The sequence below is a fragment of the Talaromyces rugulosus genome, chromosome IV, assembly GCF_013368755.1.
Source record: "Talaromyces rugulosus chromosome IV, complete sequence".
NCBI classification, from domain to species: Eukaryota; Fungi; Ascomycota; class Eurotiomycetes; order Eurotiales; family Trichocomaceae; genus Talaromyces; species Talaromyces rugulosus.
In genome coordinates this window covers 2,527,318-2,543,719 of record NC_049564.1, presented here as the reverse complement: position 1 = coordinate 2,543,719, position 16,402 = coordinate 2,527,318, and the positions used below count along the sequence as shown (strand labels likewise).

The following is a 16,402-nucleotide window of genomic DNA, read 5'->3' as shown; positions in this document are numbered from 1 at the left end:
CGGCTTAGCTTGTTTTCTACTATGATCGACCAGTTCAATACATCTGGACCCACGAGCCAGCTCTAGTAAGGCTGAAACTTCTCTATAGTTATTTGCGTTAGAACAAGAATATTACGCAATTTTCCTAATATTTTTTGGTTTGCCGAGGCTTGTTGCCAGACCGAGGGACACCGAACCCTGTGTCTATCAATCGATGCTATCATTCCACTAGGCAGCTATATTACAAGTCACTCTACACATCACTCATGAGGGAAAATATTGTTCATGGGTACCAATAATTTTTTTTTTTCTGATGTTATCTTGGTGGCCTAGTAATTGACACGTAGCGTAGTATATAAGGGTAGCGAGAGACGCGCTTTTGAACATGGTATAACTTCTATTTCATCATTAAAGTGTTTTTTTGCTACACATTTTTTCAACTTCAGTCAAAAAAATTCTAAATAAAATATTGCATCAATAATAACATCGAAATATGGCTGCTCCTCCAGACGCCAGTATTAAAACGCTGAGCGGGACCTGGGTTCTTGTGAGTTTGGATTTCAAAGTTCCCAAAATATTGATATAAGGAAATGTTATTCTGATCTACGTGCTTTGAATACAGGACAAGAAACTGTCAGACGATCCAGATGCAGCCTTCAAGCTGGTAAGCATTTATTTCTTTGCCTCCTTACTTTTTGCATCTAGTTTCTCTGCACGTGTGGGACTTCTCTCTCTTAACGCAGAACATTTGAAGAAATACATGACTAACGATTTATTTCATATCTCCAGCAAGGTCTCGGCTGGCTGACCCGCAAAGCAATCAGCGTCGCCACTATCAACACCGAATTCACTCAGTTCACTGAAACAGACATCAATACCTCCACCCCAATAGTTCATCTAACCGCCCACCAGAGCGCCGCTGGAGGCGCCGGCGGGACTACCGAGACCCGAGTATTAGACTGGGTGGATCGTCCTCACACCGATCGTATTTTTGGCAATGCGGTTGTTCGAAGCCGGTTTGTCGATGGCGTTGACGATGGCAACGGAAATATCCGGCCTGATCTAGACTTGCAGACGGTGGGCTCCGATGGGAGTTTCCTGAAGGAAACATTGTCAGCTGGCGGGGAAAAGGTGGATGAAGATCTGTCGAGTCTCTTTATTCAGGATTATATCGTGAGCTCGGATGGTGGGTGGACGGCAGAGCAGGTAAGTTCATTTACTTAGACATATCCTTTTTCAAGAAAATAAAAAAATTTGATGCTGACCACATGTATCTTCTAGATCTGGGCATTTGAATTCATTGATGGCGAGCGGTTTCTAACACGCCGAGCTCTCCTGTCTAATGGCTCTAAATCCATGCCGACTCGAGTTATTTACAGATTTGTTAAGAGATGAGGGAATGACGTGGCTAAATTTCTATACATTGGATATGTTCGTATTATCATTAATCAAATAATTATGTAGCTCAGTTTCATCCATACATGTAGTAGTGCCAGGTAAATACTCAGCAGTGATCCATCATGTAACAAGAATAGATTATACGTAAGATAATAACCCGTAAGAATAGTGAACTGAATTTCAATTGAAATATTCTGAACGTTGCGAATAAGTCGTCTAGTTAGCGATACTACTGTCATTATGTTAGAAAGAACCCCCGTTTAATTTTGAAACTGCTGCGAAATGATGCAAAGCACGAGCTAATACTAGTTTCCTACTCAATAATGTCAAATTGAACCAAAATTACCGAAGCTGTGCATCCGAGACCCAATGACTGCCACCAGCACATCGATACCCACCAGTTTGTTTGATCCACCGAAATCCTGCAACACAAACCCCCATTTTCCGAAGCTTTTCCTGATTAGCTTGTTCCTTACGGCGGGCCTTAGCTAATGCTCGTCGTTCCTTTTCAATCGCTTCCTGCTTCCTCCGTTCTATTTCATGGAGCAATCGTGCTTGCTCGTGGCGTCTCCTTAAATCTTCCTTTTCTTGCTGTCTTGCTTCCTCGACTTGACGTGCCGCCAGATCCTCCTCTTCTTTCAGCCTCTGTATCTCCCTTTTTTGTTCCTCCTCATTTTTCATCATACTTGAGTACTCCTTTTCTCTTGCTTCAGCCGCCATTTTGTCTTTCTCTAATTGGTTCCAAACCTCGTCTGTGACACCGGTGTCACGCTCAGAGATTAAATTATGTTGCTTCGTGCTAGGCTGTACCACTTCATCAACCTTGGCGTTAGACACAACATCTGATTCAACGTTTCGGGCTTGTATATGAGCCATAAGTGGGTTCGCATGTTGAGTACGTAGAGGCAGCGCCGTTTTCTCGCCGCTGTCCAGTCCGGTGAAGGAATGCTGTGCCTGAAAATTCTCACGACTGGACCGCTCGGTAATCATGGAATTCACCTCCTCCCTCACTGTTTCCTTGCTTAATACCAGTTCTTTGCAACTAGTACTTTGCATCGTCTTCACAGTCTTCCCAAAGATTGCCTTTGCCAGTGTGCCAACGTCTCTAGCATTAGCCCAGCTTGCAGTTTTGGACAGACTATCAAATGCCTGGGTCAATTCGCTGGTAAGACCAGCATCTGAGCAATGCAAACAGGTGATGTCGAAATTCGTCTGTGAGTTCTTGAAAAGATCCTTTTTCTGTTTTGATAAGAGCTCAACGAGTAGGTGAATGCAATCTTTTGGTGATAGAGAGTCGAATTGAAGAGACTCCGGGAAACGACTGGTAAGGCCAGGATTGATGGACATAAGTCGGTTTATATCTGCATCGTATCCGGCCAAAACAATGATTAGCTTTTTGGCAAATCTAGGCTTGGTGATGCAGTCCACTAGCTCGTCCATAGCTTCTTTAGCAAATTGCCCCTCAGCAAGACGGTATGCTTCGTCTATGAAGAGGACCTTTCCAAGGCCACGTTCTAGGGCACTCTGGGTCTTTGGGCCTGTTTGCCCAACGTATTGGCCCACAAGATCCGTTGCTGACATTTCGACTACCTCGGTCGAAGCTAAGAGTCCCATATCGTAATACACCTGGCCCATCTTCCTGGCCGTGCTGGTCTTACCAGTTCCTATTCAGATTCCAAATGTTAGTAATCCTCTACCATTTCATCGATAATGCAGTGAGTCTTCCTTACCAGGAGGTCCCCGAAACACAAAGTTAAACGGCACCTGCTCGCGGGGGTTCATTTTCAGCTGTCTAAGACTCTTGACCATCTGCTGATAGCCCTGGAGTTTGGAAACGATATTTTCGCATCCTACCACGTCTTCGAACATCTTCAAAACATTAGTGTCACTTCTATCGGCACGCTCAAAGTTCTCATCAAAGTCGACAGCATCGAGAACAGCATTAGAAACTGGGCGCCTCTGATGATGCATTTTCGCTTTGTTGAGCAGAATGTCAATCTCGCCAGCATTGCCAAAGTGAGGCCGATTCCGAGCTCGCTCAAGCATCTCCGATACGACACGGCGAGCACGGTCAGTGACTTCGTATCCCTGTTCCGTCAGTTTTAGGTCAAGAATCATGTCCATCTCCTTCCCAGTGAAGTCTTCAAAGACAAAAGCCTGGTCCATGGGGAAGCGCCGGCTGAGACCGGGATTGACATTTTGGAACATCTGCTGTAATTGGTCCTTGTACCCCAGGAGAAGAACAGATCTATCATCACCAGGTGTGCTCTGTACTTCGGCTACTATAGTATCTACGACTGCACTTCTGTATGGGTCACTTGCAGCTCCTGCGCCATTGGAAGTCCCTCCAGCAAAGAGCCCATAGGCTTCATCGATGACAAGAACTTTTCCCAATGTGGCTGCGAGAATACCTTTTGTGTTTTTTTCAGATTCTCCCATCACGCTTCCGATGAAATCGGATGGGTTTTTTACGACGGCTATCATACTTGTCAGTATACTGAATATTAGACGGTTTTTCTTTTCTCTCTTTTGCATACCTTCGCCATTGGATAGAAGCCCAATGTCCACAAGGATTTGGCCATAGATCTTCGCGACTGATGTTTTGCCAGTTCCTGGGTTTCCTAGAAAAACTTGGTTGAGGCTGTACTCAACTAGAGGTTGCTCATCTATCTCACGCTGATAGTTGAACTGAACTGTGTCTATAAGGGCTTGCACTGTCTTTTTTACTTCAACCAAGCCAATCATCTTTTGCAGCTTCTGCCATGTCTTGGATGATTTCAGAGTTTGCGAAGGGTCCGGACCGATCATGTCCTGCCTATCAAGGAAAAAGTCGTCGACTGGCGCAGAGCCCTTTCGTCTTTCTTCGGCTAACCGCTTAGATTGTCGTTCAGAGATCTTGACCATGGCATTCTCAACAGCTCTCGCGTTTGCAAAGCCATCGCGCCCGCGTCCACGTCCAATTCGCCGAGCAGCGATACGACAATAAAGTCCGCCGGGCCCACCATCAATTTTCATCTGCTTTTTGTATGTCTTTTCGATCCATTTTTCTAGAATAAGCATCAACTCCGCGTCTTCAAAATCTGCAAACTTCAGCTCATGAGGGAAACGGCTAGGAAGTCCAGGGTTATGAGCAAAGAATTTCTCCATTGGCCTCTGATATCCAGCGAGAATGAAGACAATCTTCCCAGTGAGGTTCTCTACTTCGGCCAAAAGAAAGTCGAGGACCTGACCACCTCCGAAGCTGCTACCCTGAACGAGTTGATAGGCCTCATCAATAAAGACAACCCCTCCGCCATCTTTAAGGAGATCTTCGATAAGTTTCTGGCATCGCGAAACGCCCTCGTTCGCGAGTCTCGATCCCGTTGTCTCGACAAATTTGTTTCCAGGTATAATTCCCATGGCCGCCAGAAATTTGGCATAAAGCCGAGCAACCGTTGTCTTGCCGGTCCCAGGATTACCAAGAAGCACGGTTCCAAATCTCTCATGACTCAAATCAACATTTTGTCTGATAGCAAGGTCTGTTTTCGCTTTAATGGCCAAGAATTTTGCTTTCACGGACTCTAGTCCGACCATGGCCATCAAATCATCAATTTCTGAGCTCCTGGCGTTATGATAACTTTTTTGCCATTCCCAGTCGATCTTGGCTTCTGATGGTGGAATTTTCGGCATTGGTTCTCGGTTCTTCGGCTTCTCCCGGGGTTCGTCACCAGGTATTTTGGGGTAATCTTTGACATTCCTAGGGGTTGCTGGCTCTGGGAGGGATGTTCTTGCAGTCCCATGGCCCGAAATTTTGGTGTAGACTATGTTTTCGGCCGGTTTCGGTGGATTCTTCAACACTTCGATTTCCACGCGATATTGCTTAAGAACTTTAGCTTGTTCCGCATCGATGGATGCATTACCTCTTAGACGTCTCAAATGGGAAGCTTCATCTTGGAGCTCGGCTAACTGTTGAGCATACTCAGCTTGTTTTTTCTGTCGTGCTGCCTCGAGCTTGACATCACGTTCAAGGTTCCGCTTCTTTATCAAGTCTTCCTGGATGCAGAAGCGGCATGCACCCTTGACCCTGGAACATGGCAGTGATAAAGTGTGATCACGAGGACATTTCCATTTGACAATCTTTTTACACTCCATTTTCGAGTGATCGGCGAGCTGGTGGCATTTGGACGGGCATTGGTGAATTCCACAGCTTAGCTTGACACCACTATTGAAATAGTCAAAGTCAGCGAAAATCGAAGTATAACGGTCTCTTAGACATCTTTTTCAGTTTGCAAAAGTATAAAGAAGGGTGAAAATAAAAAGACACAAAAAGATCGACTTACCAAGGTTCCGAGCATCCACCGTCTGGCGATTCTATATCGAAGTCCTCTTTACTCCGAAGTATGGTAGTCTTATTGGGGTGCTGCTCACATCGAACAGGCAACCCATCATATAAATGACCATTGGCTTTGATTTGATCGATGAATGGTTTCCAGGTCTTTTGTCCTTTTCGACTAGACACAAATGCTTCCGAATTGCCCACAATGATTAGGATATCTCGTGCACGAGAAAGAAGCACGTTAAGTCGTTCTGGGGCTGCCATGAATCCTATGTCACCATTTTTGTTGCTCCTAGTGAGTGATGCTATTACTATCTCGCTCTCTTCTCCTTGGTAGTTGTCTAGATCCAATGATCAGAATTACACGCCCAGCTTTCTGTATTCATGATTTGTACTCACCAATTGTTGATAGCTTGATCGGTCGCTTAGAGTAATTGGCACTTGCCTGTGATAATAGACCGGCCTGCACAAGATCATAAGAGTCAAGGTCATTCAATACCGGATCATTCGTCTTGCTCAAAGTCTGCCTGAGAAGGGAAAGTTGACCGAGATACGGCGTGAGGACAACCAGTTTGTCTGTTCCGTATCCTTGCTGTCCAAGATATTTGACGATCTTCAACACAATCTCAGCTTCGAAAAAGTTCTGCTTAGACTGATTCGCTCCCTCGTCTCGTTGATCAGAGATTTCTAGGAAGCTATCTTCAAGATTTGTATGATTGAAGAAAATTACCCGGTCACACAGTCCTCGTGGCTCAGGACGACATTTGGTTTTGTCGTCGTCTTCCAGTCCGGGGTAGGTAAGAGAGCGTACAAGACTTGATATCTCAGGACACATTCGATGCTGCTTCAGTAATGTTGTATGCGGATACCCAGTGTGAATGAGCCTCTCGAAAAGAGACACGTTGAGATCATAGCCATCCCCCTTTTCCAAGCTCAGGCTGTAGCTATTTATTTTTGGCCGAAGTTGCAAATGATCCCCGATCATAATCAAATGCTTTGTCTCAGGAGATATTGCTGTGAGAACATGTGACTCGAGGATTTCCCCCACCTCTTCAAGCAACACGATCCCGGGATGTGCGGATCGTATATCTTCAGAGTACATTGCCGCAGCCGTTGTTGTGCATCCGATTATTGTCTTCCTTTTCAGAACTTCGCGAGTCTTCTCACCAAAAATCACAGACAGTTTTTCTTGGCACTTATCGAACAATGTCATTTCCACTGCCAAAGATGAAGCTTGTTCCTCTAGCAAAGCTCGCTTCCAGTTCTGAACCTTCTCATCTCTGACTCTCTGCTCCAATGCCCATATGCTGCGACATTGAGCTGGTAGCAATTCAGTAAAAGGATTTGCAGATTTACCCTTGATCCATCGATTATAAAGATAGTCTTTTCCGACTGCTTTCCCCTTCTTCCCTACCATGGTCATTCCATTTTCAGCCTCTGGTATGGTGAAGGCATCAAAGTACTCCGAGTCTTCAAATTCCAGGTACTCCAATATCGATAATGAATCTGCTGCCTGCGTCTGATATGCTGCAAATGACTCATTCAAACTGTCTGTCTGCTCATATCCATCACTCTCGAGAGCTCTGATGGTGTCCCAAGTTAATTTGGTTCTTATTGCGGTTTTCTTTTGTTCCTTCAGGGTCAGCGGCTGAGTTCGGGGTGTGGACTTCGAGCCTAGTCGGACAATGCTTGATGGTTTGATTCCAATGTCCAGTAAATCTTCCAAAAATTGATCCAAAGCGTGGTTTGTGTAGCACATGACCAATATCTTGTCTTTGGTATTATCATGGAGAGCCTTGGCAAGAAGGGCCCCTATGAAAGACTTCCCGGTACCTGATAATGATATTGTCAGTTGCAAAGGTCTAAAAATTGGGCGGTTGGAATTATCATACCTGGAGGGCCTTGGATAAGACTGACCCTTTGGGTCAATCCCGCCAACAGAGACTCAAGCTGTGATGGGTCCAATGTAATGGGTTGTCTGGTATTTAGGATGTGTTGAATATTGCGCCTATAGGCCTCGTTCAACTCATTGATTATAGGCCTCGGGGCGATGTTTGACTCCTTTACTGGATCATCTTTTTTATAGAGAAACAACTCTTCTCTTAGAGGGAATTCCGGTCTCTCTTGTAGACATTTCAAGATTGGCTCGTAGGCAAACGTAGGTGTATCAACAACCAAGAACTCCATGTCATCGTAAAGCTTGAGAAAAAGAATGCACTTCTTTAGTGCCTCCATTCCTGCAATTCGTAGCATGACTACTGGTGGAGTAGACGTCAAATCGTCAATATTTCTGTCAATCGTAGCAAACGCTACAATTTCCGTGCCCCGTAACAAACATCCAAATGCATTATGTTTGACAAAATTGGAGTTGTTTTTCAGGAGGGTTTCTTTCTCTTCTTTCGAAAGGTCATTAAGCCTACCCAGCCCTGACTTGGCGGTGACACCAACGGTGCATGGGCGAAGGCGTTTCGGACCTGCTGAAACACAGGAGATACGGGCCAAAGAGAGGCCTCCGAGACGGAAGGCCGATCGTCGTCCTTTTTTCGTGCCTCTCGCAACCTGGATGTCATCCCGCAACACCGAGAGCATGTCTTCTCGTAGAAGTCGAAACTGGTTGTCCACATGCGCAGCGATGCGCTGGTTGCCAGATAGCTGCGCGATCTCATCCGCACTGCGATAAAAGGGTTTTTCGGTACATCCCATTTCATCTGCCGTGGGCAAAATAGTAATTCGACGAAAATCAAGAAAATCGTTATCATGCCGACCACCTGCTGTATTTTCTGATGATGGGAGAGCCGAGGCAGATGATTTAATCTCCAAGAGGTACTTTATCTTATGCCCCAGGTTGCGTAATGAAACAGAAGACGACGAAACAAGAGACCCATCTTTTACAATGGTATGAGCATCAGCTGTAATATCAACTGCTGATGAAGCCGGCAATGACAAGAGCTCCGTTGTCAGCCAACATAGAGCATGGATGGCGTCGTCATCCAGCTTTCGGCTAGAAAATGCATCCACGAATGAATTCCAGAGAGTTCGGGGCTCCAAGATGATCAGAAGAAGCTGTTCGAGAAATAGGCCATTGCAGAGAAGTTTGACCTCTGGTTTGTTCAAGAACTGGATAAATTTGGATGTGTATCCATTGATGAAGGTGGGTGTGAGGTTGAACCTCAGGCCATTTCGAAGGGCGCCCAAAGCACTCGGGCTCGCTACAAGTCGTTCAATAGTAACACTGGGATCCTGTCGGTCCAGAATAGCCTCTATGAATCTCTTGAAGCTGTTAGTATCCTGGACGGTTTGCTTTCCATGAAGAACAGCTCCCAAGTATTTGGCTAATCGATCCGATCGGATATTTGCAGACATGGCGATAGAATTGCAAACTCTCTCAATTTGAACAAGGATGATTTTGGGAAAATAGAGATGCTTTCATAAAGTCAGCACGTTCGTCTGAAGTGGGGGTGTAATGTATGAAGCAGGAGGCGTAGAAGCTGTTGTTAGATTTAGTCCGTCAGCCTTGTCCCTCAACCTTGTCGGCACAAAGCAAAATACAATACAATGGGGGTATGTAAACTCTGTCTGTCCCATGTGAGCGCTCACATATTGGGTAGGATGAAAGGCCCCACGGCGTAAATATTGTGTATTCAATATTTAGACAGCATGAGATTGGGGGAAAGGCTTACTCATGGGCGCTGGCGGCGGTGTACAGTATCAAACGGCACAGCAAGGCTAACTCTCGCTGCCAACCAGCTATCGCACAAAACCTTGTGAGTTTATCATCCATTGGTTCACCTGGTTTTAAATCCTGCAAGGATACCTAAGCCACCTCCTGCAATGACAAGTCACAGCAAACGCCATGTTAGGCAAACATGCAGACATGGCCGGTTGACAGGGATATCACGATCCGGGCCAATCAGTATCACATGTGAAGCTCCTGCCAGAGTTCTGAAAGCCATTGGCAATCTAGCAGTGTTCTGTTCCCAAATTCCTCCGTTTGACATATTGACGTTATCCGTCTTTCGCAGCTTGAATCTCCTTGAACTTACGCCATGGATTTTCGAGGGAGAGGAGGCAGAAGAGGAAGAGGTATGTGGAGAGGTGGTAGAGGGGATAGACAACCCTCACTACCTCCAACTCCACCTCCACCTCCACCGATGGGCGAGATTCTTGCAACAATCCAACATGGTGATCTCGAGGACGGTGCCACCGAAACCCATGACTGTGCTCAAATTACCAACACTCAGTATTTGACATCCTACAACTGGCTCAATGGAGGAGATCATCAGATCATTGTTCCAGGTGAATTAGCTCATCCTGCAAACCAAAGTACTGTTCATCGCTCACGGATACATCTCACAGGTGAACCCCCCGAATGGACTCCTCTTTCTAAGCCTACCCAGCTTCGAGAGGACTCCGGTACCTACTACCGGGACAAGAATGCGGCGCGATATCCCACATACCCTCTGGAGCCGATGATTCGAGCAATAATGACGGACAGACCAGATTTCCGTCTCGATGGATTGGATATCGTGGGATGCGGAAGTACACTGGGAAATTTGCTGCGTTTTTCGCGTGGCCAAGGTAGTTCATTTAGGATGCTGATCGAGGTCTTGGGGAACACGGTCTTTTTCATGAGAAGGGAAAGATCGCCCACCGAAACCATAACGGGTGTCCGAGGATATGGACACACTTTTCCAGAGGCATACACAACGTGGAGTAAAAGCGTGCGGAAATCGGACTCCCATCAACGCCTTATTAATTACGACTTTGCCGGCATGAATTGTTTGGTTCGGTTCGAAGCCGATGGCTACCTGCCTGACCTGATCCAAAATGATTTGAGCACCCAGAATGAGCCCATCCTTAGCATGAGTAATATCGACCCAGAAGATCTCTTATCGGCTATCGAAGCGGCCACGATCTCGACTGTGCCCTCCGCGGATACGAAGTCGACCACGCTCAAAATTCTGAAACAGGGTCACCATATTCCACAATGTGCGGTTTTCGATTTGAAGACGCGTTCTGAGAAGAGACGAGGCGACGATATCCTCTCAGAGGAGCTGGCTCGCTTGTGGATCAGGCAAATTCCCAACTTCATTCTCGCATATCACAAGTTCGGGAGGTTTGAGGACATTCTGGTTCAGGATGTGCGGGAGGATTTAAAGCGATGGGAGAAATCCCAGCAGCAGGAATTGGCCAGATTTGCCACCTTACTGCAAATGGTAGCATCTTTCGCGCGTAGTACAGAGGATGGAAAGCTTGAACTTGAACATGAAGAGGATGAGAAAGTTTTGAATCTGCGAATCCCGGGTGGAGTTGTTGGCAGGGTGTTGCCATCAGCCCTAATAGACCATTGGGATGTTAGCAATGACTCTGATTTAGCTTCCTAGCATTTCAAATGAAGCGCGTTTCAAATTTTCAACTGCGTGCTGTTTGTAGCCTGATGAATCAATTGTGTGGCAAAATGTCTGGAACATATGTATTATCAGATTTCTATCAATACGTAAGAATAGTAAATTCCAACTCGCATTAAATAATTTGAAGCTGGAAATCTAGGGATATCAGTTGTCACTATATTAAAAAGAAATCCAGATGTCCCACTGACATCAACTGATATGTAGGAAACATCAAAGACATATGCCAATGGATATTACGATCATATAACTCTTTCAAATTACTCAGTATATAATAACGAGCGACTCCGTGGACGATTTTGCTTTCAAACCATAGGCCAATCTCTTCCAGAAACCTAGATCTCCGAAACAGTTAGAAAAGTGATCGGGAGGGAGGATAATAACTCCATGGCCCTTCTGGGTACATAATGCCGTTGAAGCCTGCCTACCCACCCAGTTTCCATTCGCCTTCACAACAGCCGGGTTGTTAGGGCTATCGAGGAGCTCATGCCAATTCACAATCGAACTAATCCTCTTCGGTATTGTCGGGTTGTCAGATAACCATTGAGACTTAATTTCGTACGGAGGATTATGCGGACACAAACTTTTAAGCCTTAAGATCGGGTGTGGTCCTTGCTTCAGCACCTCTAAAATTTTTACATCTCCTACGCAGGTAGGTCCGTCATAGATTGACAAGAATGCCTCTTGGAAGAATGTTTGAATATATCTTATCCCTTCGTTCTTCGAGGAATATGCCACCCTATACTCAGTAAGGGTGACATGAAGAGACATGGTGCTGAAGCTATCCTAGGCTTGAAGATCAAAGTCGTCGTAGTTTACTGATTTCCACTCACTAGTCTGTGCAGGTCTAACACGACATTGAGGGGGTGAGATCAAGAGAGAAAGGCCCGGTTTTCCAATATTGCCGACTGCACGGTTGACTTGGTGGGTTGGTTCATGGAAAGGACTACATGCCAGGCAGAAGAGAAGTAGATCGAGTCACTGACCGAAATGGCCATTACGGATTTTAGGTTTTTAGGATCTAGCAGAGCATCTCCAGTCTCAAAAAAGACGACACATTAGAATGCTTGGGTCCTGGTGATAGGGCGTATTTGATACCATCGAACCTGCGTAGTGTTATCCCGTCTCTCATTCCATTCATTCGTCTGGGTGGCCCATTGCTGATATACAATCGGGTGATTGATCACCTCCATAGAGATATTTGGTGCAGGTATTCCCTTGTAAATTTCGACAGCAGTTCCCAGCACTTGTAGCGGTTTCCATAATATTGAGTCGGTCACAAAATCGCTATACATGAAATCTAGAGCTAGTTTTTTCTCGTCAATATACTCCACAATTGTTGAATGGGATATTTCTTGTCTTTGTGTACTCTCGAAATCAGCATGCTTAGCACGCCTAGCCACTTGATTGTCCAGATAAAGGCCTCCAGTGTCCCGATCCCCAATAACTAATCGAAACTCCATGGGTGTCGCAATGAAATCTTTTTCAACTTCCGGTTCATATCGATGTTCGAATAAAGAACTGACAGACTTCGACTCGTGGCTATTGTCCCCTATAGAATTCAAAGAAATGGTTTGGATACACATTGTATTGGGATGTATGCCCAGTTCATCATGGGGATGTGTGGTTTCGTTGTCTTCGAATTCATAACCGTTGAAAGACAGCTTCCAATCGTGAAGAAGCACGATGTCCTCCTGCAAGTATTTTGACACTACCGCCGCAGACTTGGAATCAGCCCAATCCTCGTGTTTTTTTATGAACCTTCCAGTGTTGGTGGTGATCAGACTTTTCAGTCAACGCCGTCGTCAGACAATACTCGTTCAAACCGGGGTCTTTGTATACAATGATCCAGTTACTCGGTTTCGCATAGTCCGTCATCTCAGTAGTTTTCCGCCGCAGATATGGAATCCGAAGCTCAGGTGAGTTAATTGCTGTTATAAACTTATCTAGCCTTTGTAGACCAAACATCTGGATCTCCGGATACGGTGGTCTGATTGGTGATCCCAAGAACTTTGCACCACGACGACGGCCAAAATTAACCAGTTGTTGTTCATCCAAAGCACCACTATCCGCCACCAACGGCATGACCGTGTCGTGCTCAGCAGACATGATGTTAAACTGGCACTTAGCGCTGGTCATTCTATTGCCTTCAATATGTAGGGAGCACTCACGGGGAAGTTGTGATAGGGAACAGAGGAGTTGGTGACTGCGGTTGGCTGGAAAAAAAAAAGGAAGATGGCAGAAGAAGAATATCGTATCTTAAAACAGAAGGGGCTAATGTATCTCCTCTCCTCAAACGCAGAACCTTTTCTGTAAAGAATGCAAATGATCCAGTGAGCTAGTAGGTATGAGGTATGACATTGACTAGAAAGGGTCGACTGATCACTAACAAGAAATGGGATGGCATGGAGCACCACTAATACATCACGTGGACTCGATACCCTGAGACCCACTTTAACTGTGTCCCTCCTTTCTTTTGATACCACCTAGTTATATAGGTATTATAAGCTCACAAAGATCTCGATGTTCCAAATTCATCAGCTGCGGCGGTTTTCGTTTTGATGTAATTAAAACAATGCGCTAGAGGTTATCTCGACAAGTACACTGAGACTTTTGGTAGAGAACGCGACAGTACGGGGAAGTCAACTCTTTGACTCTACAAGCAGCGTTGTCTGGGCTACGTAACCTCCATGTCCAGATCGTTAACTAGGAAGTCTACCAGCTAACATATTTGCCCAACAAGGGTTATAATTGGATAATCAGAGGCAATCTGAGACTGGGTGGCAAAGTGTTAATTATTTTCTGTGCGGATGCATGTGGCTGGGGACCCCTCTGGGTGAACAAAGAACGGGGCGCCAACAGGGTGGAAACGAAGTGTAGAGGAGAAAATTGCAGACATGTTCGTTACCCGAATAGGAAGTTGTAGAGTTGCCCCGGCGAGAAGAGACTGTGGGTCTCCGGTGAAGTCGAGCAATTGCACTTTTCTCCTCTACGCCAAAAAGGGTCAACCCTTCTTGTAAGGGTTTTGCTAGTCCATTTATATGTCGACAAGTGGATTCAATCTCCCATCGAGCGACCATCCTCGTCCAGTGTTACTTGCTGCACCTCTTCCTTATCAAGTTGCCTCTCAGAAACTTCGTTTCATCTCTTCGATTGCTACCTTCAGTTCTATCTCACTTAAATGCTCTTCCGGAAAAGGTCACCGGCGTTTGAGGAAGAGTAGAGATAAGAACTCCCACTTCCACTCAGCACGCTGAGTGAAGACGTCGCCGACGTGTGAAAACAAAAATCTTCAGACAGAAACAACCAATATCCTATTCTTGCACCTTCTCCCTTCGTTCCTTCCTCCCCTACCTTCTCAGCTTTCACTTATCTTTTTCTCAAAGCAGACCCAATCATTCCTCAGTATGTCTTGAACCATTATTTCATTCACTGGGGCTGATTCGAGTGTTGAGTAGACGTATCTCAATATAGATACTTTACAATTATCCCCCCTGAAAACACCACGGAGCATGAGAGCGAACGAGCTTTCCACGAGCTTTCCAACGCAACCCTTTCGTTAATCCTCTTCATCGACTTTCTCCATTTGCGAGCACCCCAGAGAACTTTGAAAAACCGAGAATCGCTACTAGGGTTTTCTTCCTCCGACTATTCTCAAGAAAGGTCCTGCGTTTCTCCCACCTATTCTTCTCAACAAGAGCGCCCTCTTTCCTCTTAGTTATGGTTTTACGGTGTTTAAGTGCTTGAGCAAATTCTATGCGCGCTTCGTGTCAACCATCAACAAAATTGAAGACGAAAAACAAGGGTATCGAAATATCACGTGTACGATGTCATAGTTATACTGGCAGACACACCGTTGTTGTCCCGCTGACGCGTGAATCTCGACATGCCCCACCCGGCAGGCGCAGACATACATCAATATCAGAACTGTCTCTCCAGCAAGCAACCACCTCCCCTGCCAGCCCCATATTTTCTTTTTTGCTTGATCTTTCCCCTTTACCCTCAAACATGCCTGTAACCCTTCCTTTTGCGGCCACATCAGGCTCAAGACTTCTCGACCGTATCCAAGAGGACATAGCCAAGGCCAATGATCAGCGCGTCAGTACTGAGCTCGTAATGAGGTACACTTGCAGCCCTGAAGAGTTCCACGACATTGAAGATTTCCTCGAAGAGTCAGTTTGCAAGTAAGTCTCATGTTTTGCTTCCTTCTCTCCCTTATTTCAATATATATTGATTTATGGTCTAACTATTTACTCTAGACGGGTTTTTTTTGACGCTGCCGAACACTGCCTTCGGTTTATTCTGATGCCAACTGTCGTACACGGTGTTTGTGGCGCTTGGCTCTCTGGTTGGGCCTCCCAATTCCCTGCAAAAGTGAAAGAGCATCTCCGAGTCCAATCAGAAACGGATGTGAACGAACTAGGAATAGATGGCAGAAGGTAAGACAGCTTGTCTAGTTATTTTCTATGGCATAATATTAACCCAAGTATGAATTCTAGCAAGAAAATACCAGATACCACAGTCTATGTCGAGCGGCGGGTAATGCCCACGATCGCCTTAGAAGTCGGATACTCTGAGTCCTACGATGACCTTATTAACGATGCCACCCTTCTCCTTGAAGGATCTCGCGGCCGCGTCGGTATCGTCATCCTCATCAAACTCGCCCCCCTTACAGCACTCCAGCAATCAGTCCAGTCTGGGTTCGTCGAAATGCATACCTATGACAAAGACACCAGGAAACGCGTGAAGTTTGGATCTCGAATGGTGAGTTTTTTTCTTCTTCTTTTCTTTTATCATGTTTTACAAGTTTCTTCGATATTAATGTTGGATTAAGCGCCTCTTTCCTCCCACCGTCAAGCATAATCGACAAAATATCACTTTACAATGGAAGGCTGTTCTCCGTGAACAAAGAAGCAAGATCGATCCACCGACCGAAAGCCCGCCACCTCTCAAGCTGGATGAGTTGCGAAGGCTGATTGACCAGGCCGCGATGCAAGCATATCTAGGACGCACAGGTGAAACTGCTCAGGCAGAAGAAAATGCAGACATTTTTTAAGTATTCCATTAGCTAGGTTTTTTAAGTTGAAATGGAAGTCAGGACGACTACGTGGTTACAGAGTTTGGGAATACAATCAAAACAAAAAGTACTTTTCTCACATGTACCTAGTAGTCAGACTATGTATGTATCGCTATATCAAGTTCACGTCATAAACAACAGCTTTGTCTTGTCATCTCAACCATTATCAAATAAAGAAAACATTTTTTAAGAAAACCGAATCAACGCCACACTCCCCAATCCCAT

At 45.5% G+C, this 16,402-nt stretch overlaps 5 protein-coding genes across 5 annotated transcripts; 3 read left to right on the top strand and 2 right to left on the bottom strand.

Annotated features, from left to right (window-relative positions):
• Positions 1 to 472: 472 nt before the first annotated feature.
• TRUGW13939_07680 (uncharacterized protein) lies at positions 473 to 1,374 on the top strand (the record flags this gene model as incomplete). Its single annotated transcript, XM_035490818.1, has 4 exons — positions 473 to 526; positions 602 to 643; positions 769 to 1,185; positions 1,261 to 1,374. The coding sequence occupies 4 exons, from the start codon at positions 473 to 475 to the stop codon at positions 1,372 to 1,374; spliced, it is 627 nt and encodes a 208-aa protein (XP_035346711.1).
• A 345-nt stretch (positions 1,375 to 1,719) lies between these two features.
• On the bottom strand, positions 1,720 to 9,055 carry TRUGW13939_07679 (uncharacterized protein; the record flags this gene model as incomplete). The annotated part of the gene is made up of 6 exons (XM_035490817.1): positions 1,720 to 3,041; positions 3,108 to 3,854; positions 3,915 to 5,578; positions 5,697 to 6,033; positions 6,092 to 7,525; positions 7,585 to 9,055. 6 exons carry the CDS (start codon positions 9,053 to 9,055, stop codon positions 1,720 to 1,722), a joined length of 6,975 nt encoding a protein of 2,324 aa, XP_035346710.1.
• A 683-nt stretch (positions 9,056 to 9,738) lies between these two features.
• TRUGW13939_07678 (uncharacterized protein) lies at positions 9,739 to 11,076 on the top strand (the record flags this gene model as incomplete). Its single annotated transcript, XM_035490816.1, has 1 exon — positions 9,739 to 11,076. The coding sequence occupies one exon, from the start codon at positions 9,739 to 9,741 to the stop codon at positions 11,074 to 11,076; it is 1,338 nt and encodes a 445-aa protein (XP_035346709.1).
• Positions 11,077 to 12,158: 1,082 nt separating this feature from the next.
• TRUGW13939_07677 (uncharacterized protein) lies at positions 12,159 to 13,209 on the bottom strand (the record flags this gene model as incomplete). Its single annotated transcript, XM_035490815.1, has 2 exons — positions 12,159 to 12,794; positions 12,862 to 13,209. The coding sequence occupies 2 exons, from the start codon at positions 13,207 to 13,209 to the stop codon at positions 12,159 to 12,161; spliced, it is 984 nt and encodes a 327-aa protein (XP_035346708.1).
• Positions 13,210 to 15,108: 1,899 nt separating this feature from the next.
• On the top strand, positions 15,109 to 16,156 carry TRUGW13939_07676 (uncharacterized protein; the record flags this gene model as incomplete). Its single annotated transcript, XM_035490814.1, has 4 exons — positions 15,109 to 15,284; positions 15,360 to 15,539; positions 15,600 to 15,864; positions 15,935 to 16,156. The coding sequence occupies 4 exons, from the start codon at positions 15,109 to 15,111 to the stop codon at positions 16,154 to 16,156; spliced, it is 843 nt and encodes a 280-aa protein (XP_035346707.1).
• Positions 16,157 to 16,402: the final 246 nt, after the last annotated feature.